This window comes from Lepidochelys olivacea, assembly GCF_965140295.1.
Source record: "Lepidochelys olivacea isolate rLepOli2 genome assembly, chromosome: 8".
NCBI lineage: Eukaryota > Metazoa > Chordata > Testudines > Cheloniidae > Lepidochelys > Lepidochelys olivacea.
In genome coordinates, this window is record NC_140418.1 from 97,826,413 (window position 1) to 97,852,038 (window position 25,626).

At 40.4% G+C, this 25,626-nt stretch overlaps 1 protein-coding gene across 1 annotated transcript in view; it reads right to left on the bottom strand.

The window, feature by feature from the left end:
* Positions 1 to 25,626, bottom strand: part of ZFYVE9 (zinc finger FYVE-type containing 9) — a 95,616-nt gene that overhangs the window by 48,405 nt on the left and 21,585 nt on the right. Inside the window, exons 2-4 of the mRNA XM_084637607.1 lie at positions 21,078 to 21,182; positions 5,161 to 5,265; positions 2,178 to 4,282 (exon numbers count right to left, since the gene is read on the bottom strand). Of these exons, the coding sequence (XP_084493733.1) occupies positions 2,178 to 4,282; positions 5,161 to 5,230 (2,175 nt within the window). The 5' untranslated portion in view covers positions 5,231 to 5,265; positions 21,078 to 21,182. The remainder of the gene's footprint in view (positions 1 to 2,177; positions 4,283 to 5,160; positions 5,266 to 21,077; positions 21,183 to 25,626) is intronic.

Genomic DNA, 25,626 nt, shown 5'->3' on the forward strand with positions numbered 1-25,626 from the left:
CAATCTGCTATTCATATCCAATCTATTTAGTATATTAAACTTAGTTTGCAGTTGTTGTTTATTTGCTAGGTAATCTGTTTTGATCTGTTTGCTATCACTTATACTCACTTAAAATCCATCTTTTGTAGTTAGCTTTATCTAAACCAGTGTGTGGAAATCATAACTCAGGGGCAAAAGGCTGTTGCATATTCCTCTCCACATTGAGGGAGTGGGCGAATGTTATGAACTTAAGCTGTACAGTTCCTTGTGCAGTCCAAGGCAGTATAATTTTGGGTTTATACTCCAGAGGGGGTGCATGCCTGAGGAGCTGGGAGTAGCTTTCCCCTGCAGGGGCTGGTCAGAGAGCCTGCTTGTAACTGCAGCTGGGTGTGTCCATACCTGTGTGTATGCTGGTGAAAGTGCTGTCTGGAGTGCTGAAAGTGCTGGCTTGTCACAGCAGTACAGTGTGAGAGGGAGCCCAGGCTGGTGCATCAGAGGGCTCAGTGGTACCCCAGTTCCAAGTGCCACCCCAGGGGGAACCAGTCACACTGATCAAATAAAAGAAAAGGAGTACTTGTGGCACCTTAGAGACTAACCAATTTATTTGAGCATGAGCTTTCGTGAGCTACAGCTCACTTCATCGGATGAATACCGTGGAAACTGCAGCAGACTTTATATACACACAGAGAATATGAAACAATACCTTCTCCCACCCCACTGTCCTGCTGGTAATAGCTTATCTAAAGTGATCATCAGGTTGGGCCATTTCCAGCACAAATCCAGGTTTTCTCACCCTCCACCCGTCCACACAAATTCACTCTCCTGCTGGTGATAGCCCATCCAAAGTGACAACTCTTTACACATCTCTTTTCATCCGATGAAGTGAGCTGTAGCTCACGAAAGCTCATGCTCAAATAAATTGGTTAGTCTCTAAGGTGCCACAAGTACTCCTTTTCTTTTTGCGAATACAGACTAACACGGCTGTTACTCTGAAAACTGATCAAATAGTTTTAGATTTCTGTTTGCAGTGGCATGTGCCATTTACTTATACTTCAACAACAAAATATAGACAAATATTTTATGAGCTGTTTTATCACAAAAAAGCCATATTTGCATTTAAACTAATGCAGTCCTATCTAACTGATATGATGTATACATAAAAATAAGTTCTTACTAAGAAATAAACTTAGTTATAATATTCAAAGAAACATTCCTCATACAATAAAAATACATTTAAAAATTACATTTAATTGACCTTCCTACACAATTCCTCTTAATAACAATATCAACACTCACCTATCCATCAAATTTGGGAAAATCTTATTATAATCAATACACTTTTTCAAAAGCAAGGATATATTTTGGTAAATACTGTAGGTAGCATGTGCAAAGCGAGTAAAGGGGAGATAAAAGAATGAAGATAGTCAGCTATGTTAACCAGCAGAAAAACTGGCAGTTCAGTAGCTCACTTCCCATCCCCGTCAACAAGTTTCAGTGTCATGAACGGAAATTATTGATGCAGTGATTTTTGAAAATTAGTTTCCTGCACTTAGTTATTTTATAGCAGTCCGACATGAATTCAATATCTGTTAATGGCTACAATAAACTAACAAACTGCTTTTAAAGGATAACCTTTCTTATCATCATGAATAACCAATAGTTATTCTCTATTAAAGTAATGTGAACAATGAATAGATGAGAGTCTAGGGACTTTTTAAAAAGAAACTAACCAAATCAAATGGAGTATGCTACTGTGCTTTAGACCAGTGGTTCTCAAAGCCAGTCCGCTGCTTGTTCAGGGAAAGCCCCTGGCAGGCCAGACCAGTTTGTTTACCTGCCGTGTCCACAGGTTCAGCTGATCACGGCTCCCACTGGCTGTGGTTCGCCACTCCAGGCCAATGGGGGCTGCGGGAAGGATGGCCAGCACATCCCTTGACCCGCCCCGCTTCCCGCAGCCCCCATTGGCCTGGAGCGGTGAACCGTGGCCAGTGGGAGCCGCGATCGGCCGAACCTGCGGACGCAGCAGGTCTGGCCCACCAGGGGCTTTCCCTGAACAAGCGGCAGACCAGCTTTGAGAACCACTGCTTTAGACAGATGTCAGGCAATGGTAGCCAGTTTGGGCGGGCGGGCGTGAGAGAGAGAGAGAGAGAGACTACAAATAAGGGAACACAAGGCTTTGTCACTGAATATGAACTTACCTTCCCACATGCTCTGCAATGATGCCTCCTTTTGGTGAATGTAAATCTGGCCTCACATTTCATGCAGTTTGGTGCTTGAGAATCTGGAACCCAAACTGGAGCCTCCTCACCTAAAGTAGTAAATGGCTTTCTAGTGGGAGCTCCAAACTGACCAGCTCTGAGATCATTATCTGGACTATCTGGGGCTACTGCAAGGCACGGACTACTAGAGACCCCAGACTCATACTCTTCTAAATGTTCCCCAGTGGTATCAGCAATAGAGACATTTAATGATGTCTCATCAGGAAACATATCAGCTGCCAAGGTTTCCCCTATTTTTGCTTTACCAAAGACATCATTTTTATTTTTAGTATTACCTCCAGAGTTTGGGGGAACAAGGTCGTTTTGTAAATGGTCCAATAATGGCTTTGGAATTTGCAATTTAAGATTTGTAGGTTGTTTGGGTCTTGCACCACCAAATGGAACACTGATAGGTTGCAGATTAGTTACTGTTTTTGGTAATATTTGCCCTTGCAAAGATGGTACCTGACTGCAGAGATTATGTAAGTAATTTTTCTTCATTTGGTCACCAGTGCTGTTTACAATGAGACTACTCCCATCAGCAGCCTCATTTCCTCTTTGTTCATAAACATTAGTGTAACATTCTGACTTGCTCTCCTCTATCTCCTTTTCTTCTGTCACTGAGTCTTCCTTGGAGGGTAAAGTCTTTGGAATATGAGCAACAATTGGGTTCTGCATTCCATAGGAATCACAACCATTAGACAGAGAGCTTGCTGCTGATGTACCCATAACATCAGAGAGACTGGACCCTTCAAGCTCATCTATATAAATCCCTTTTATGTCCATGCCTGCTTCCATCATCCCATCTCCATCTTTCCCACTATTACTACAAGCCTCCTCAGGCTCTTTCATCTGCAAAAGTCTTTCATTCTCTCCATGAGTTTGCTTATTATTCAGTTTAGTCAATTCCCAATTAGTCATCTCCTGAGATTCAGGGAAACACTCTGCTCCACTGAGCAATTCAGTTGTGCTGAGAATTTTGTCACATTCACTGACTTCACTTTCCATACCACTAACATCCTCAGAAGTAATACATTCTTCAAAGCATTCACTGTAATTGCCACTTTCAGACATATTAGGCTGACAAGTTTGAGAGAGCACAGGTAGCCCAGATTGATACAGTTGAGATGTTTGTTCCTCTACAGTTTCATCTATCATGAAGCTTCCATTACTTGAACTAAGAGAAGAATTTTTAGCTTCCGGATCTTTTCGTTGAGTAATTACTTTGCTAGTAAAATCCTCAACTGATGCACAACTCTCTTGTGGTTTCTTTGTACCATCAACTGGTCTCTGCAATAAGGTCACTGCATTAATCCCTGCAATTGTAGACTCTGAGAACAGAGAGTCTCTATTAATATTAGAATCATCCTTTAATCGATGGGGGAGGCATGCATTGGACAGACTATCAGATGAAGTATTAATCAAATGGCTAACAGAGTCAGCCTCAGCATATAGCCGATCTAACTGTACTCCTTGCTTTTCTGTATCTGTATCTTTTTCAGTGGATCCATTTACAGTAACACCAAACTGATCATTCTGTCGGTTTTCATTATCCAGTGTAAAGCTAACAGTGTCCATTAAGGACTGAGTGCTGTAATTTTTACAATCCAGCAAATTGCCACTTTGTAGAGTCCTTCTGTCGCAGTTATGCATGACTGCCACTACTAGAACATTTTTCTCTTCTGGCAAGCAGGCTGGATTTCCACATTTCTTTTCTCCTGTTTCCATAGCATTACACTGATCATCCTGATTACTATTTCTCTTCATTAAATGATCATCTGCTTTTGCCTGATCATCAATCCACACAGTTGGGGTCTCTGGATTTACACTAAGATCCATTCCATTAGCACAATGATCCCCCTCTCCTTCTGTTGGGGTGGTGGTTGAATGGGTCAGGGAGAAAGACTTTAATCTCTGTTGACACTCATTAGGAATTGAAGCTTCATGCACGCTGGACAGAGCTGGATTACATGACAGCCGATGAGAAGGGGGATCTAGAACCTGATTCCACTTTGTACCCAATAATGTAGGTGAAACGGCATCATCTGAAAAATTAATAGTTTAAATAATGACTATATTATAATCCATCACAGTGACACAACTCCCCCAGCTCTACTTTATAGGATAGTTAACCTCCATGGTTCCTATAATCCTTTTGTATAACAAAACTACTCCTAAACCAGAAATGCACAGATGTCTGAATACGGGCACAATAGCAAAAGACCACTTTCTAATACTTAAGAATCCAAGATCAACATCTAATGATGTAATTGCACAGAGTTTCTGGAAAATAACATCTTTAGGGCTATACGACCAGTCAGTTGTCCAGTTCTATTCTTAACAGGCAATTCTAAATTGATTGACTGATTGATACATTAAGTAGAAAGGGGGAGGGGACACAAGACAAAATCCTTGGTTGCCTCCACAGTAAGAGGGAGGAAATTAGAGCACACAGAGATTTTATACTTAGAATATGATCGTCTTCACTCTAGGATTTATGTGTGGTGGCATTTTTGTCAGGGTGCTTGGTTCTCCCAATATTGAAGAACAATGTTTAAATAACTGTTTTCATAGAATTGTTAAAAACAAGTCTCATCAATATTTCTATTCCTATTAGGTTCTGTAAAACTCTTTACTTTAACACAAGCTACAATTCTAACAATATCCCTTTAAAAATTTACTACATCAACAGTTAAATATAAAGCACCTCACCACTGATAATACAGGTAAACAGAAAATTATTATGAGATGCTGTCCTCTGCTAAGGAAAACCATGTAAAATTCACAGGTGGCTTTGAAAGTAATGAGATCAGTTTGCAATTCATGAAAATTAAAAGGATGTTACACTACGCTGCCCCTCCTATGGTTTTCTCTGTGTAATGTCAAACACATGCATCTACAACCTTTTTACAAAGTCACTCACCTTCATTTTGTTCAAATTCATCTAATACCTTATCGAGGTTATATGCCTCCGCTTGGAAATAGTTCTCCATTTGTCAGAAAATACCACCCAGTTCCTTGACTGAACCTGTCAAACAGAGACCAGATTACCAACAGGTATTCAAGATTCAGTTAGCAATATTCCATTATCCACTCCCTTTATTTACCAGGAGAATATTCCCTCAAATATATTCAAAATGTAGATCAATTTAACATATTGCACACACAAATTGAGGGCTTTTTCTGATGATCAAAATTATTTCTGCATTAACCTAATCCTAATTAGTTGCTTCCCCATCAGGATTAACTGGAATTTTTTTAAAACTTGGCAGCCTTCAAAGTTTACAAATAATGTCAAAACATATATGCTTTAAATTTTAAGCCAAGTCCAGATTTTTTAAAAATAATTAACTATCTAAGAGCAGATTTGAAATGTAAGACACTAAAAACCAGCATATTGACAAAGCAAATTTACATGTAGAATTTGTTGATGTGGGCCAGGTGGCTGAAGCTACAATGTTGTTAACATTTGGGAGAGGAGGTTTCATTTTCATATGCTGGCTGTCAGAGCAGCTGAAACTATTGTAATCAAATGAATGGAAAAAATACTAAGCCATTTGAGTCTGCAAGTGTTAAGTCATTTCATAGTACACTTCATTCCAGACCACACCACTTACAAGGCATAATATGCAAGACTGTCTTTCAGAGATACAAAAATAAAATCTAAATGGGAGAGAGAGATTTTTCTGTAGGGGTGGCAAGAAGGAAGTTCCCCTTTTTCCCATATTCCAAACTTCCCAGATTTTTCCCACCACAATACAGTGATAAATTCAAGAGGATGAATCTTCTACTCTTAGTTATTGACAGCATTTCCATCTTAACTGATGAGCGGAGATATTTTTCAACACATCATCAGTAAATCAAACATCACACTATAATCATACACTTTTGCCAACATGGCTCATTACTGGTAGCATAACTAGGTGTTTCAAGGACCTTCTTAAATATTTCAATTTCAAGGAATACGTTAACACTGCTTTCTACCCCAGCACTTAAATGGAACTATCAAAGCTGGTAAGATAAACATTTAACCCGGTACAAGTTTCTGATGTCAAAGGTGCAAGCTTCCCCATATTGCTGCATCTATGTGGCTCCCGCAAAAGACCCTCAGAAAGGTGAGACTCACTTTCAATGGTAAGCATCAGTCTGATGGGATTTCTGTAATACTTAAATTACTACCATGTCTGCTGTAGATGTGAGAATTCCCACATTCAACACACAAGCCTGGAACAATGGAAAAGCAACACCATCTAATGAATGAGACACTCAACTGATAGTCTGAAGTTCAGGATTTTAGTCTCATTCTGCCACTGGACTAGCTATATGGCTTTGGACCAGGAATTTAATATGTCCATGTCTCTGTTTCCCTATACATAAAATACAGATAATACTTAATTACTTAGCCCCCTTCCTCCCAGAGGTATTGTATGAATAAATGTGAAATGCTCTGACACAATTGCTGAGTAGATTCTAGTGATTCCTAACAACATAAGGTAAACACCCCCATTAAAAGATAGTCTCAGGGTGGAAAGGAAAACATCTTGGGAAGGATAGCTAAACTGAGTCATTAAGGACATTTCTTCAACGGAACATAACCAGTCAAGTGACACTTTAGCTCTGGCAGCACAAGGAAGATGATCTTTTTACTAACAATGGTTGCCAGCACTGAGATGCGCTGATCTAGTTCTGAAAACATTTAAATTCCCAGCACAGACATTTTCTCTGTTACAGAGTGCATGCCATAGCATGCCTACTGTATATGGGATCTTTGATTTAACCTGTTCCTTGGAAATCATCTGAAACAAAAGGGAGAGGAAAGGTCTTATTCTCCGCAGGACTTGTTTTCAACACTGTGTGACGAGGGGAAAAACAGTCAGGGTATGTCTACACAGTCCAAGTCCAAATATGTACATCACAGTTAAACAGCTCCTCAGCCCGAGCCTTAGGGCATGGCTACACTTGAAACTTCAAAGGTACTCCACCTCCACAAGGGGATTAGCTTAGAGCACTGGGAGCACGGCTCCCAGCGCTGGGGCACTGTTTACACTGGCACTTTACAGCGCTGTAACTTGCTGCGCTCAGGGGGGTGTTTTTTCACACCCCTGAGCAAGAAAGTTGCAGCGCTGTAAAGTGCCAGTGTAGCCATAGCCTAAGTCAAACAAAAATGATTAGGGGTCTGAAACACATGACTTATGAGGAGAGGCTGAGGGAACTAGGATTGTTTAGTCTATGGAAGAGAAGAATGAGGGGAGATTTGATAGCTGCTTTTAACTACCTGAAAGGTGGATCCAAAGAGGATGGATCTAGACTATTCTCAGTGATAGCAGATGACAGAACGAGGAGTAATGGTCTCAAGTTGCAGTGGGGGAGGTTTAGGTTGGATATTAGGAAAAACTTTTTCACTAGGAGGGTGGTGAAACACTGGAATGCGTTACCTAGGGAGGTGGTGGAATCCCCTTCCTTAGAAGTTTTTAAGGTCAGGCTTGACAAAGCCCTGGCTGGGATGATTTAGTTGGGATTGGTCCTGCTCTGGGCAGGGGGTTGGACTAGATGGCCTCCAGAGGTCCCTTCCAATTCTGTTAGTCTAGGATTCTATGATTCTAAGTCAGCTGACATGAGCCAGTCGCAGGTATTTAACCGCAGTACAGACATACACATAGGGCATGAGAGTTAGATTCTGGCTTCACGCAGAACAGCCAGCTGCAAGGTTTAGGGTCTGTCCATGCTACAGATACAACTGAATCAGGGAACTAATTACATCAGGGTTGCAATCTGAAGTGATACTTCACCTTACCCATGCACCCTACCTTGTTTACACCAGGAAAATGCATAATGTTAGAAAATGTATTGACTAACACATTTTAACTAGCACAGTGTTAAACACAATTTTTCCTTTAGTGTGGACAAAGACTGTTGTGTTTAAACATATTAGCAGGTCAACCAGCAATAATGCAAAATTAAGGATGAGAAATCGAGCAAACATGAGGATATGCAGATTTAAGGTTTTTAAGCTCAACCTTAACTTTGCCTCCTTGCGTTTATACCTTAACATCTGATTACAAATTATTTATCAATATATAATACAATGGAAATGTTTTATTTTTAAGTCTCAGTGATATCTACAAAACAAATCCATTTTAAAGAAAATCAGGTAAGTACTATTGAAGTTATGAATTGTATTAGGCCCCATCACAAGCTCATGTTAAAAAAACAGGGACCAGATTCACTGATGCGATCCAAAGGGGGTAGAGAGCAGCCTGATCTCACCTGGCATGGGGAAGTCCCCAACTGGCGTAGAGTGAGTGTAGCTACACCAACTCCCAACTTGGCAATTAACTGGGATGGGAGGGAACACAGAAACGACACTACTGCATTCCAAATATTTTATACTGGCAGATGGCTCCTTTGGGGGCTACAGTCAGCAGTGTACTTTAGAGCAGCCTAAAGTATTTCAGGGCCAGCACAGAACCAACTCCAGAGTCAGGGGGACACATCTGCTCCTTTGTGTCCCCCACCTCCACCCCAACTGTGCCCAGCAAAAACCTAAATATTTGCAAGCCATAATTAACTTGGGTTAGATGGCTATTTATATAGCAGCAAAATAAACTATTCAGGGTCAGGCATTAACTCTAATTATGTTTTCTCTCCTTAGTTTCTCAATGAGAAAACTGTACTTAAAACTGACACAGAATCCAGAGAACAGTCCTCTCCAGATTATGATATAGTGAAATGTGGAGACTATACTACTGGGTGGGTTGACTCTAAAAAAATTTAAATAAAAATTCAGCAAAATCTCAATTCATGCAAAACCACTACATCAAAATGTGAAGTGGTCTTGATAGGAAATTCAAAGATAGGCTAGATCCCTGGCCTTAGCCCTCCCAAATCTGCCCAGGGGTATTGTACTGTGTCTGGTACTGGGTATAAGATCATCCACTGTTGCAAGGCATACAGCTAGATGACTAACAATATCATTTACAATCACCAGGCATACAGGCAACAAGCTGAGTGATTTACAGAATAGCACCTTTAAGTGAAGCTTTGCTTTCAAGAGTTTGAGAAAAGTTCAGCATTTTTCATTTGGTACCATATGGCTTTCTCCAAGCATCTAAAGTCTACTGTACGGATTTAGAGATTTTCTAAAATGCCAGGTTTACATAGCAGACTGGGACAGCTTGTATTCATGGGTCCCTACAGACACTTAATGCAAATCAGCGGATTATTAGGCTGCCAGGCACACCTAAGTCCATGCACTCAAAAGCCTTCATAACATTTTTCATTCAAATAAATTATTGCAGTATACAGCATTTGCATTTTTTAAATTAGCTGTTTCTCCCCTAAATACACAAAACACTAAATTAGTGCACTTTAGAAACAAAACAGCCTGCAAAGCTTTAGTGGTTCTCTTGCATCTTTTCCTCCCTCTCATTTTGATGCCTTCACTCAGAGCACCCCACCAAACTCTCGAAACACCTACCTTTACCACCAAAACACCACCTTCTTAATACTTATTCCTCCTTAAAAATAGGCTTCTTCCACAAAGCCTTCTAAAGATGATCAACCAAAATTAACTCAACTACATCAAGATTGTTATTTTATTCAAAGTATTATACTGTACATTTCACATCTACACTGTTTGTATTTAATTTAGAATTTTGGCAAGGGCCCAATCTGGCAAACAGTTACACACCTGAGAATAGTTACTTCCTCGGCAAAGTCCCACTGAGGTCAATTAGATTCTGCCCAAAAGTACTGTGCACTCGTAGGATTGAGCAGTTTGAAAAGCATCAGACAGGATTCCTGTGCTCAGTAACAATGTGAACCACGATGCTGTTTGAAACCACTCCATTCAAATTTTTTTCTGCTTCTTAAAACATAAAAAGGGCATCCATAAAGGAATTCTCTAGCATAAATATATAAACTTTTTTGTAAGACCATTCAAGTGAACTGAACGACAAGCACTGATTTTTGTAATTAGAGATACCAACAATCATTGACCTACTGGTTTTTGAGGTGGAAGGAAGAAGACATACACAACACTGATTACATGGCTTTGAAAACATTTTTGAAGAGTGAAACATCTCTTTAGGTTTCTGTAAAGAATGCCACATGCAGAAAAAAGTTTCTGGCTTAAGAAAAAATCAAATCTGATCACTCATTCAGGTCATTTTTCAGTACAGAGTACATTTTTCGGGCTCATCTTAAGATTCCTGAAAACAGGAGTTTAGTATGCGCTCAAATATATCTGCATTGGTATAATTAAGATTTAAATTAGATTATTTTTCCCTCCCTAATCATGCCTGAGTTTTGCCCATCACATGATTTATATCGGCTGAAGTGACAGCAAAGAACAAGCTGAAGAACAAGGTCACACAACTAAAGAAAGCAATTAACTTTAAATGGCACTGTTTTTATTGATTTTAGTCTCTCTCAAATAGCAGGTGTTTTACAAATGTTACAAAACAATATCCAATACAAAATTTTACATCTTCAGCAAATGCATGGAACTGTCTATACATCAATAATAAATCAAGCCCACAAAACGACTACTCCTAACACTTTATATCCACTACCCTGAAAGTCTTACACAACACAGTACAGTTAATGTTTTAAAATAATTACTTTATAAACTTTATGGAAAAAATCTGTATATTTTAATATTTTTAATGGGAAACTGCTGATTTAAATTTGGTCCATCCTAAGACAAATAGAAATGTTTCCACATTTCCCCTCCATAAATCCAAATGCAAAGAGTTGTTTGTAAACAAATACACATTCTACTAAGAAGTCTGAAGCCCAAAATGACTTGAAGCACTAAGAACCAGCCACTGAAATTGAATATACAAAAATGAATCTGACTTCATTGATTTTCATTGTCCATGCTGAAATATACAAAGTAAACAAAGAGCATCAGAAGAGACAAGCACACTGAAACATTGTAATTATTTCACTTAATAATCCAAGGTAGTATTAGTATCAAGTATTAAAAATGTGTTTCTTTTCAACAGTTAGTTAAACTGACGCAGTCCCTTTAAATAAGCTAACTGATGCCTATCCCTAGCCGCTATTTACCAGAAAAAGTCTGCTGGAAATGCTGAAGTATAAAATCAGCAATTATTATTTATAAAACAAATGACCCATTTCTTCCCATCTCCCTTCAAGAAAAAAAAAAAAAAGAGCCAAAACCACAGCTAGTGCCCTTAATGCCCTTTTCTTGACACAGGAGGAGGCTTAGTGTTTATATAAACAATGGATGCCCATGCTTCTCTTTCCCCAATGCCCTGTCCAAATCTCCCAAAATATCGGAGCCTGCCTGGGATTGAATATTTCTCTCCTGCATGGCCAGGGATTAAGGACTGGAAGTAAAAACACACAAGGGTCTAATATAGCATGCTACAATGATCTGGCAGCTATGGTCTCCGTGGTTTAGAATTGTAGTTTAATAAAAAAAAAATCTTTTCCCTTAAACTAAACCCACTTCATAAACAAACAGAAACATACACCTTTGTTGCTTGCTGACTGCCTCGCACCCAATTAATGGGAATGCGTACCAGGGTCAGAATTTAAGTGGAGTTGGTTTTTCCCCCTCATCCCCTATTTTAGAGGATAATATAACATTTAAGAAGATCATTCATAACTGTAGAGCAGTTCTGGACTGCTGATCATATGATTTCCGTGTAGTGCCCCATGGCAACAAAGACCCATACCTTTATGAATATTTATAGGATTTGAGGAAAAAGACAAGGAAGACACAACTCTCTTTAGAAAACTGAGGCCGAAACAAGACTAAGGAAGAGAAGACCCCCAACAACATTTTTAACCTAGTTGTTCCAGAAAAAGGACTCTTTGCTCAATCTTGCAAATCCTTAGTCATGTAAGCAATCCCACTGAGCTCAATGGGACTACTTACATGAGTAGTCAGTATTTGTGCAAATGAGGACTGGAAGGATAGATCCTTATGTTGCTAGATAGCACCTTATTGTTTCCTTTAGTAAATAACAGTATCCTAGCTCATATTAAACAAAGTGGATCCGGCCAATGGGGTAACTGCCGTATGTTCAGCTACATGTTTCCATTAAAATCGAAGTGAGTTATGTGACTAAGTCACTGTACTTTTTTTTTTTAATTTATTGCAGTATAACGTTTTCCCCGTCTTTGTTTACCTGGTTTTCTTTTCCACCTTATAGGCCATCCTGATATTTGAAAGAGTTGGTATAACCTGATTAAGATGATTAATAACTGCACCTTACTGCACCCTGAGATGACTTATTGAGAGCACAATTGAATTCCAAGGCAGTCTTGCCATCAATTTTGTGGACTTTCAAAAGGCATTCGATAGCGTAAACAGAGAAACAATGTGGAAAATTGTGGAACAATCTGGAATTCCAACAAAATTAATTAACATTGTGAAGGCATTCTACACCAACTCAAAATGCTGCATTAAAATGGAAAATGGATTGAGTAAGCCATTCAGCATCAAGACAGGTATAAGGCAGTGGTGCGTACTGTCTCCTTTTTTGTTTATGCTACTCATGGACCAAAACAATGCGACAGTGATACATATGGCCTAAAATGGAACAATTCAAGGCTATTTGATCTAGACTTTGCTGACGACATCGCTCTTATTAGTGAAGATGCCAATGGACTACAAAAATGTACAAACCAAGTAAAAGTAGTAATGGAGAAGACAGGTTTGAGATATAATGTAAAGTCATGTTAATGGGGACTATAGGGACAGAAATCAAAATTGAAGAAGAGAAATTGGAGGAGGTGGACAATTTTACATATCTTGGAAGTACCATCAGCCAAGATGATACTAGTTCTGAGGAAATAAGAAGAAGAATCAGGAAGGCAAATGCTGCATTTGGAAGACTCAGAAACATCTGGCAACTCAAAAACATATCCCTGAAGACAAAACTGAACGTGTACAAAGCAATTGTTATCGTCATCACAACATATAGCAGTGTGACATGGCAACTTACCAAGAAAGATACACAAAAGCTGGATGCATTTCATCACAAATGTCAGAGAAGAATATTGGGAATAACATATAGAGATAGGAAGATGAATGAAGGCACCCTCTCACAAATAATCTACAAAAGAAGACATCAGTGGCTGGGACACATACGGAGAATGGAAAAATAAATCTTACCAAATACCACCGTTGAATGGAAGCCAGAAAACGCAAGAAAGAGAGGAAGACCGCCAATAACAGGGAAACGAACAGTTCTGAGTGGCATCAAGCACCTCAACATGAAATGGGAAGATTTGGAGAGAAGGACAGTTGACAGGCAAGAATGGCAAATGTGGGTAGCCCAATATGCAGCAAAGCACAGGATGGACTAAGGTCTAAGGTAAGGATTGTCACTGAATCAGTAGGGCAGGGTTTTCTGGCTCAAAGCTGGTTCTTTCAATCATTATTTTGAAGAGAGCAGAAACTTAAATGTTTTAACCAGAATAATCTTCAATAGCTCAACAGAGATGCATTTTATTTGTTGATGAAAAAGTATAATAAATCAAGACTGAACAACAAACTGAATTCAATGACCATTGCATTGAAGAAAGGACAGTTTACTGAGTCACTGAAAAGCAGAGCTGATATTCCAGAAACAGCTCAGAAAGTCCACTGTGTAAAAATATAGCAAGAATAACTAATTATAAGCAATGTATTATGAAGTAGCAAGAAATGCAGCTAAAAACACAACATTTTTACTTTTTGCATCCAGGTAGTCATCAACGTTTGTGCCTGTCAATTTCTGAACCACCAAATGCTGGGCCTCTCTTTCAGCCAACCTTATGTTTCTTTTTGTTGTCTTTCTTCCTCACTTTATGAACTGATTTAGGCTAAATTTGAATTGTGGTGCTTATGAAAGTATTATTGATTACAATGGCCAAAGCCAGGCACACTGCTTAAAGAGAGCTTTGTGAATAATCCCCCCGAATATACCTCAATTTCTGGCCAATAACACTTAATATTCCAGTCCTGGGTTTCTCCTGGCTGAAGACTGTTACATAGGTGATGGTTTTGTGATGTAGGCTGAGACCACCAAATCACTTATTTTTGACAGTGTAAAGCTAATGAAATAATGTTTTATGTCAATTAGAAAACTTACAGTCACACCACTGGGTCATGTTTTTTTGTATAAACAAATAAAAAACCAGCATGTTTTATTTATCAACTTACCAAATGTTTGTATCATGGCATGCATTACTCAGCATCTACAAGGCTTCTCTACTCTTTAGAGCTTATGAACGCTCAGGTATAAACAAACAGTGTGGCAGACTGAAGAGATCTCCAATATTTACAGATCATATATAAATGTTCACTCTGTCATGGCACCCAAGCCCAAGTCCATCTCTATGCTATTTCAAATCTAAATCTTCCTTGAAGAAGAGAGGCTAATCTGTCTGTCTATGAAAATTGAATATTCTGAATACCATAAAGAATTGTGCAACTTGACCCAAAAATGCAACAAAACAATGAACGCTTACAACTATTTACAGATTAAGTTGCCTGCACAAAAATGTTTATATATGATGGTTTATATATGATGTTGTGACCCAGGAACCAATTAGTGCCTGGCAAGTGGCACAGAGGAGGTCCATACAGGTCACAGGAATCTCCTGAGTCTATGTGCATTTTATTTCACCTATGAATGTCATGTGAGGCCTCAAATAAAAAGGTGTCACCCCAGTCAGCAGCATCATTGTGAAATGTATGTACAGATGTCGTGTAAGGAGTTATGTATAAACACTGAAAATTATAAGGTCTGTGTCTAAGGACTGGTCACCAGCAAAAGTGAAAAACAGGTATCTTGTCACACAAGAATTAACTAGCTGGGTGTTTCTATGTGAATTACATATTGTAGAGTTCACAATAGATCTCCTGTCACCAGTCTGAACTGAATGCAAATGAAGGAGTGGGGACTTCAGAAAGAAACTAACAGGAGCAGAAAAATAGTGGGGTGAGGGAAGAGACCCAATCCAGAGGTACACATCAGAGGCTTGCTACACTAAATCTGGGGGACAGACACCCTTCCACTCTTCTCTGAAGAAGTAAAAGGACAGCAATTTTGCTTCATGAAAAAGGGGTCTCAACTGGGCTTGATTGAAAATGCTGGAGTGAAATTTGAGTGAGATAAACTTCTTTAGACAGGAAGTTAATCTGTTTGATAAATTTAGTCTCTAGAAAGCACCTTCTGTTTTTGTTTTATACGCAACCATTTTTTTCCAATAATATTCTTACTTCCTATCACTTGATTCTCTGTTTTTTGATAATAAACTTATTCTTGTTTTCATAGTAACCATACCTAAGTGCTGTGGTGTTAAGCAAAGTACTGTTCCTGAGTTGACTCTTACAAGCTGGTGCATACTATTCCTTTGGGAACAGCAGGCCTGGTAATTCAGTGATTGTTCACTAGATAAGTAGAGAGGGTCTCCCACTGACATAGCGCAGCATGGACAGCGCTTAAGTTGATGTAACTTACATCACTCAGGGGGGCTGTCTTTTTCTCACCCCTGAGTGACTTAAGTTACACCAATTTAAGTGGTAGCGTAGACCAGCCCTGAGGGGTTGCCGTATGCCTATTGCTACCTGTACAGAAAGAGTGAGGCCTGGAACATAGTGCTTGTATTGCCAGAGACTGGTGGGTTCAGGGAGCTGATCCACAGCAGGCGTAGACAAGACTGCTTCATGCTAAAGGAAGGTAGTAGTGAGGTGCCTCACAACCCTGGGTACCTCGGGGGAGCATCACAGATGTGTATATATAAGTAATGCGCCAATTACCATATGCATAAGACAAACATACATTGACTGTCAGAAAAACAAAAAAAAACAAAAATTCTTCATACTTCCCTAGAGTCTAGAGTCAGGGGCTTGCCTGATTTCATGTGGCCTAGGGTGGCCAAATCTCAGAGGTATGTAACTGAGAATCGAGCCAAATTGTTGTTCTTCTGTTAGCTGGGGGAGCTGCAGATTTTGGATATATTCCTCTAGTAACTGATTATCAGGGTATCCTCCTCTAAATACAAGCACTGGTAGAATTTGGAGAATTGTTTGTTAACGGTTTTTTGATCAGTATCTGGCCCTGACTAGAGCAAACTGAGGGGATTTTAGCTTTTAGTGAATTCACTCTAAGTCTATGCACTAATAGTTTCCCAGACTGTCTGTTTTAGGCTATGCTTATACTATACACCACCATCAGTGGTGCGTAGTGTACATGTAGCAACACACCACAGTGAAAAGCGCACAGTGTCCACATTATAGTGTGTAGCTACACCCATCAGTGAAAGCTCTGGCAAGAGGGGAAGCAGCGGGGAAAGGCTTCAGCAGCTCCTTCCTGCTAGAGCCTTTCACTGCAAAGGAGACAGGCTAGACAGTGGGAGGGCATGGGGAAAGGCTGAGCAACAGGGAGGCAGCAGGACACTACACCCTACAGCTGCGGGAGCTGCCAGAACCTGCCTCACACCTCTCAGAGCCTTTCCCTGCTGCTGGAGTTTTTCCCTGTGACAGGGGATTTCAGCAGCAGGCAGCTGTCAGAGTCTTTCCCTGCTGCAGAGAAAGGGTGCAAGAGTAGGGAGCTGGCAGAGCCTTTCCCACTGGTGGAGTTTTTGCCTGAGGTGGGGGAGGGCTCCAGCAGTGGGGAGCTGCTGGAGCCTTTCACCACTGCTTCTCCCCAGCCAAAGCCTTTCCCTGCTGCCAGAGTCTTTTCCTGCCATAGGAAAAAGGCTTCAGCAGCAGGGCACTACATTGCTAAAAGTAGCAGTGTAGACAGGGAGGCACAGGTTGGTTGAGTAGAGAGCAGTATAGTGTATGTACTCAAGTACGTGCCCGCACCCTTCAGGCATGTCTTTACTTGCCTATGCCCCACTTCATAGTCTACACTACTATTTATACCTGTGCTAGGGAGGCTACCTGGATAGGAACACTGCATGCTGCACAAAGAAGCATGCAGTGCAGACGCAGCCTTAGTCTATACAAAGCAAATTCAGCCTGAGCTAAGGTTAATTTATTAATATCATATCTGAGATTTGCCACCTTGAAGTGTTTATCTGAAGAGGGGGAATCAGCCTTTCCATTAAATTCACCAGCTCAGCCTGCATGTGTGTCTTTTAATGGGAGAAGTAGGATGTTATCGTGCACCTTAACTATATCTTGAAAGTGTCCCACAAGAACACTCAGGAAATTAAGGGGTTGTCATCAGTCTCAAAGAAAACTTTTATTTCATCCTCCACAAACTTTTTAAATTGTGTGTTTAGTAGTAAAGAGTTTAACTGCCATCTCCTGGTAGCCCGTAGTTTTTCATTAGATAAGAGCTGCAACGCCCCAGGGGCTGATCAGAAATCATAATTACTTTTATTTTGTTAACAACAGAGCTGACCAAGACACCCACTATCAAAAAATAACGGATCAGTGAGTGTGTGGAACACGGGGGTGAGAAAAAGGTGTAGGGTGCTGTAGCCTCCATATGTCCTTTAAACCGAATTCCTCCCTCTGGGCAACACTGGTGTGGCCAGCAGAGGATTGAGCACACTGGAGGTGTCCTTGATCTGTCCAAAAGCAGGTCTAACACTTCAGTGAAGTCCCTCGCCACAATAAAATTTTCTAGGGAGGAGTCAATCTAGAAAATAATTGATTGAAAAAGGAGGAATCATCTTTGTTGGGGCGTAGACTTTTACAAGAGTGTCTGTAAAATCAGACATATGCACTTTAACCATTAGGAGTCTTCCCTCCATGTCGAGCAGTTGATGGGATTTGTGTGTGCTGGTTTTTTGGGGGTTTTTTTTTGTTTTTTTTTTTTTGGGGGGGGGGGGTTCTTAATAGAACTGACACTCCTCTAGACTTGGCCAAGTAATTACTAAAATGCCATCAACAATCCTGCCTTTTTTCAACTTTTCAGCCTCAGACTCAATTAGGTGGGTTTCCTGGAGGAGTATTATATTAACTTTCAATTTTAAATGAGATATAACTTTTTTTTTTTAAGAGGGTTACCAATGCCTTTTATATCCCAAGAAACATGTAAGTAGATTAGTCATAGGTACTCACAAGGGGAAGCAACCCCACATACATCTTATGCTGTGCCCATCAAGACTCAAGAGGTACAGGTAGGGTGAGAAGAATCCAAGATGAAGGGTATTTAAGGGAATTCATAAGACGTTTAGATGAAGAGAAGGGAGAAAAGATGATAGAGTAGCAAGAGGTTAAGTGCTGAGTAAGAGAATTTAGAGGAGGTAGGGCGGGTGGCTGTAAGAAAAACAAAGGTGTGCGAGAGCAACACTCTCGAGTCAGAGTGAGACAAAAAAGTCCGTTAGAGAGGGGCAGCCCAAATGAACAAATCCCTCTGACCCACACTGAATGCAAAATAAATAAATATTCCTGAGGTCCCTCCCTCAGCATTGCAAAAGGTGGTGGGGGGGGGTGTGAACATGCCTGAATACGCTTTAAATAGTATTTCTGAGCTAAAATAACATAACTATGCATTGAAGGTTAGAATCCTACAAGACAGATATCTGCTTGGGGGTCCACTAGAAAAAAAGAGGGCAGGTGGGAAAGAAGAACAACCAATCCAAAACACCTCCTATAGACAAGTGGATCTAAAATCCAGTGTATGGCCCTTTGATAGCTGGCTACTTAAAGGTCAATAAGAACTGAAATACTGCTCTCATCTCTTGGTATATCACCTGACATTACCATCTGCAATTTAAACTAAACAAAACTAGTATGCTGTTCTTAAAACACTATCAGTAAGATGAGACAGCAACCCCTACCACCACCATCCTGAACCACAAAACCAGTAAAACAAAACCCCATAACAATTCAAAATGGAAGTCGGGAAAACCAGATTGATAGCTGACCAACCCCAGTTTGTTAGGCAAATCAATCACCCTGGGTGTCCCAGTGAGAGGACAGGATACAGCTACAGTCTCCTCTGGAGCCAAGCTGGTCGAGGCTCTTGCCCAGCAGGATGTGGTATGTTGATCTGAGTCTAAGTGTCCAGTGGCTTCACCTGGCTTGACATACAGGCAAGATTGGTTCCTTACTGTACTGAACAGGCTTTTTTCCAACGATGGCCTAGCTGTAGTCAGGAAAAATCATTTTATGCCCCTTCCACATCAGGTTTCCTTTTTCAAGGATGGATTCTTTCACATTGTATTTTAGGAATTTTAATATAAACACCATGGGTTTCGCATTAGTTGTGGGCTTAGGTACTAAGGGCTTGAGCAGTGGGCACTTTCTATGTCCAGATCCGCATCAGGGAGAAAGGAAAGGATCTCAAGTAGAGGCTTAGAAAAAAATTTACTGGCCTGTCCTTTTCCAATTCCAAAGGGAACACAACCACTCTCAAATTATTTCTTCTGGATTGGCTCTCCAGATGGTTGATTCTACTTTATACCTTTGGGATCACACTTAGTGGTTGGTCTGTAGTGATCTCTATGAGCCCATACGGTCTTCTAAAGTAGAGACTCTAGTTTCACCTTCCCCAATCCTGGAGGATAGCCCACCCTTGCACACTGATCTGGTGTGCTGTAGGATGAACCACCCAGAGACAAAAACTGTGGCTTTAGAACAGCGGATGTTGGTGGACTTTAGTGGGATTGAGCAGGAGCTCCAGATCTAAGCAACCATTTTTGCCTCCCGGCTCCCTGAAGATCCATATTTAACAAGAATATTTTAAAGCACTGCCTTTTTTATTCCTCTGTAACTTACATAGTAAGCTGATTTATATCATGATATTAAAATAATTTATATTAATATACTATGTGGATGACACTTTTATTCCAACTTCTCAAAAAAGTCTCAGAATGAATTTTATATGGCAGTTACCTAGTCTGGGGGAAGTGTGTTGATGGAAATGGTGACAGAACTTTACTTATGGAAAGCAACATCACCACTTTGGACTTACATAGTATTTTTGATCTTCAAAGGGCTTTATGGGCACTGACACCTTACTATACCTGTATAAGGAAGGTATGTAAATGTTGTTATCCACGTTTAACAGATGGGAAAATAAGGCAATCTGATGAGAGGTCTTGCCTAAAAACCCAATATAAAAGGACCAGCATAAGAATACAGGAATTCTTGTCTCCCCCTCCTGTGCTCAGACCATTCCTTCTCAGTGATTAATTGTGAACATATAAATTTCACTAAACTTTACCAGACAATACTAGAATGATTTACAATAGACCTTATAACAAATATAACTGGAACATTCCTGAGGTGAAAATTGCAATGTCTGTGATCAGATGAAAAAATATATATATATAAGTTGCTCTTTTATCCTGTCTGTTTCAGATTCCAGGCACTGTCATTGTTTGACAGCATGATTACAGGGGATTGCACATCAACTCAGGTAAGTAATGTGTTAGATCCAATGCTCCTGAGGACTTGCTTCAACCCCTAGCAGTGCTGGTCAAGTCTGCACTCTCTTCCAGCACACAGTAGTGACCTTTTTAATTTTCTCCTGGGAAGAAGGAGGAGTCAAGCACTTCAAGCGTAATGAATAGCTTGTTAAGAGAGCTAAGCAACAGATATGTCTGTCCCTGATGATGAAATCTGCCCTCAGCACAGCCTGAGGGAGACAGATTTGGGGCTGCGAAAAAAAACAACAAACCCTTATTCTAAAATAAACTTAATCCCAATAAAAAGAAAAGGAAAATGCAAGTCAGAAATAATTAAATCATCTAGTTCACACAACCGAGTTTGTACCCCATATAGATTCTTAATTCATTTTAAAGTAATCTATTTCTTGTTCATAATCTACATACTATCTAATAACAGTATTAACAAAGCATAGCATTATATAACAACTGTATTAACAACAGCGCTTACTTGCTTCTTACCTTTTTATCTTATACATGTGCTAAGAAACCGATGACCCTGTGCCTATTCATGAGGACTGCTGCACGATCAGCCAGTTCTGCTGAATCAGTACGTCCTATTTGATTCTGAAAAGAAAAAATAAAAGCAGACTTTAAGATTGGTAATTCTGTCATGAACCATGTTTTCGCACTACAGGAAGTTTGTTGCAGCTAGCACAAGCACATTCAGCAAATGCTGCAAATCTCCAAATGATTTAGTTTGTATTTGCAGCTTTTAATTCAGGGATCTATGCGCTTTGTAGGGCAGCAGCAGAAATATTCTGACTGAAGAGACCAGTGGTAAAGGATATGTTGCTACCTGCTTACAATTATTTTTCTTTTAAAAAGGCCTATAGAATGAAGCACCAACTGCAGTTGTCCTTGTATCCTTGATGCCCTTGACGGTAATGCCAATTTATGGACCTACTATAAAGTTAATTACTTTATATTACATTAAGCTTTCCGAGAATGAAAGCTAGTAGATTTGATACTTAACAACTCATGACTCTCACACTCAGAATTCTTGAAACTCCACCCAATGGCTTCCTGCTGATTTCTTTACTGCCAAACAACTGCTTTTATGCCAAATTATTCCTACAATCCCAGTCTCTCTCAATTTCCTAAAGGGTTTTAATCTACCACCACAACATGGCATTACCCCTTAACAGTGGGGGTCATGTAACAGGACAAGCATCCCTAGAAAAAGTATTTTACTCTGCTGAATAGAACATCTTCGATAGTATCCTGTTTTCATTTTCATGTGGCTGCAGGTAGGAGTAAACACAAGCGTATGACCTATCTGTGCACACTGGGAGCACAACCAGTCGTGCATCACCAACTGCCAAGACGAGCCTCAAATAGAACAAGGACTCAATTAAACTAAACTCATATTTTAAAGTGTGTTGACATTGTTTCTAATGCATTTCAATTGCCTAACATGTAATATGTTTATTAATGCTTTGACACAGCTTGAAAAGATTCTTACAAAACTCCAGTGAAATGGAAAGAGCTTAAAAAAAATATTACTCTCCATGGACCAATACAATGTTCAGTGTTGCAGTACTATTTTCCCAGGGTTGTTTATTGTTCTCTTCAGAAATATGCCACAATAGTAATTCCAGGAAGCTAATGAATTGAACAGTTGCAAACACAACAGTGGTGTTTAAAAGGCTGGAATAAAATCACACAGCATCATACGCTGGTAGTACCATTCCTGCATGCTAACTGTACTACAGCACTTCCAGGCATATTCATGCCTCCTTAAGTTAAGGAGACAGTCAAAAACTCGTGGAAAGAGAAATGAACTTCTATTCTGTGTTATCACTTGATATGTAAATTGGCAATAATACACATACGGAAGTGAGGGTGTGGGCGAATTCCATGAGCATGAAAGGTTCTCTGCAGACAGATGAGGTACAGATATCAGTGCAAGCTTCCCCACTACACTACCATGGCCCCTCCCTGACCTGAAGGGATCACCCTGTAAATGGCGAAAGGATAGTTCAGCCTCCATGGCCCAGTCAATTCTTGGTCTCTCTGCTGAGATTTTGAAAAGTGGGACCCACTTAATAACAATTCTGTTCATGCTATGTGTCAACCAAACCCTCGTCACCAAATGCATTTCACATGGGCCACCAAACTACTATCTGATAGCAACAGATTTTGATCACTACCAATCAGAACTGGATTAGAACCAACAACCTATAAGTGAAAAAATATATATATTCTGTTACCAATCCCCTGAAGCAAACAAGTCTCCCACAGAGGAAATATTTGGGGCATGCAGGGCAATAGCTATAAGAATAAAATGTGAAAACAGTAAAACTAATCTACTTTCTTTGGTCCCTTTTCCTGTGTACCAAATTTAACTTTTTCCTAATTGTTCAACCTGGAGAAGGAAACACAACCAAAGGATTGCCACCAGCCTTCAAAGAAAATTCTTAGAATATTACCCTGGAGTCCAAAATGCTCCTTTGTTTACACCACACACACTGGAACATCCACAAAGGTCAACCCAAAAATCAGTGCACATTTACAAATATAAATGCAATTTATTTATATAGAGAGAGCCATTTCAGAAAACAGATAAAAATGTAGGGTTTTTTTCTGCTTTTATTTTTTAAAAGAGAAAAAATGAGGATAATAAAAAAGGATCTCTTCTAATAGAGAGAGTTAAAGGGGAAACAGATTAAAATAAAATCACAGATAATATTCACTAGCTTTAATGGTCAATGCTCTTAAGTTCTGCACGAATATCAACCTCTGCTTAGAAGGGACACCATCAGCTGCAAGGAGTGGGAGAATAATACTTCCATCTCAGAATGGTGTGCCTAGTAAAACCCAAGATCACTATAACTGAAAAAGAAGGAAAAAACCTCAAAGTTCCAGTTTGTTTACTTTGAGCATTTTAAGGCACGTTCACTGATTTGCTAATGACCGGATGCATTTTGTCTCCTGCACTACTACGATAGGAGTCTGTGACAATAAGCACCCCTGTATTCACACCCTATCCACAATTGTAATAATCTTTGTACAAAATATGCCTTGTGAGATATCATTTGAAAACTAACTCCTCACTGGTCAATAACATCATGGTGAAATGTATGTAGCAACATTATATGTAAAGTTATGAAATACCCCTTTATGATGTTATTAGCACATGTTCAAAACCACACACCCTGCCTAGGCAAAAGTTGTTGAACAGGTCTATCCTAAACAAAGGAATGTATGTTTTACCTCAATTTATATATAAGTAGTAAACAGGGGCCTCGAGACAGCAGGGGGAGTAGATGAAAGGAGACTCAGGCCTTTTCTACACTACAGAGTTTTGACATGCCGACAATCAGAAAGTGCTATAGCAACATTGCTACTGCATGTTCACACTATGCTCCCTCTGTCAGCAGAGTGTGTCCACAGTTGGTACTCTAGCATCAACAGTAAGAGCAGTGCACTGTTGGTAGCTATCCCACTATGCTACTTGCCACCTTCTGCCACTAGGACTTGTGGGAAGGCGGAGTGGATCACAGCACATCATGGGTGTGGGCTCAATGTCCCATGATGTACTGTTTTCCACCCCAGCATTCTATGGGCTCCCGACAGCATTTTTCAATGACCCCAATATACTGTGTGCCCGCCATCTCCGTCTGAAAGGATGGATCCTGCACTGCTCTCTAATGTTGTGGTCACTTTTCTTAACATATCACAGATGGTAATACAGTTAATCATGAGGTACCTATCTAAAGAGGAATCAGAGGTGCTGGACCCGCTATGTGCCATGGAAAGAAACAACACCGGATTACTTTTGGCATTCACAGAGCAGCTGCACATGGTGGACTGTCGATTTTGGGCACGGGAAACAAGCACTAAGTGGTGGGATCACATCGTTATGGAGGTCTGGGATGATAAGCAGTGGCTGCAGAACTTTCAGATGCGGAAAGCCACCTTCCTGGAACTGTGTGCAGAGCTCGCCCCAGCACTGCTTCGCAAAGACACCAAAATGAGAGCTGCCCTCTCGGTGGAGAAGAATATGGCGATCACAGTTTGGAAACTGGTGACTCCAGAATGCTACTGCTTGGTCGCAAATCAGTTCGGAGTTGGGAAGTCCACCCTTGGGGCTGCGTTAATGCAAGTGTGCTGGGCCATTAATTTCATGCTGCTACGAAGACCATGACTCTTGGCAATGTGTGTAAAATATGCTAGCTTTGCGGAAGTGGGATTCCCTAACTGCAGCAGGGCAATAAATGGCACGTATATGCCAATTTTGGCACCAGACCATCTTGCAACGGAGTACATCAATAGAAAGGGGTACTTCTCTATGGTATTACAGGTGCTTGTGTATCACCACGAATATTTCACTGACATCAACACAGGGTGGTCAGGGAAGAGGAATGACGCACGCATCTTCAGGAACACCGATCTGTACAGAAAGCTGCAAGCAGGGACTTTCTTTCCAAACCAGAAGATTCCAGTGGGGGATGTGGAAATGTCCATAGTGATCCTTGGAGACCCAACCTGCCCCTTATTCCCAAGGCTTATGAAGCCTTACACCAGAAAGCTTGACAGCAATAAGGAGCGCTTCATCAGGCTCAGCAGGTGCAAAATCACCGCAGAATGTATGCTTGGCAGATTAAAGGGTCGCTGGCGCTGTCTTTTTGGCAGGTTAGACCTCAATGAGAAAAATATTCCCATGATCATAGCAGCCTGCTGTGCTCTACCATTTGTGAAGTCAAGGGGGAAAAGCGACCGCAGAGACAGAGCGTTGAGGTGGATCGCCCGGCTGCTGATTTTGAGCAGCCAGACCCCACGGCTATTAGAGGGGCTCAATGTGGGGCTATTCAAATCAGGGATGCTTTGAAGCAGCATCTTGATAATGAGCCCCAGTAATGTGTCTTTCTGTAATTAATTGAACCAGGCATTGTTTACTTGCCACCTTAAATGACCCCTGTAATTATTCCTGCCTGAGCATTCACTGTAGTCTGCAATTGTGGCGATTGCCACTGTGATTGGATTTCTGTTGCAACCACCCTGTGCA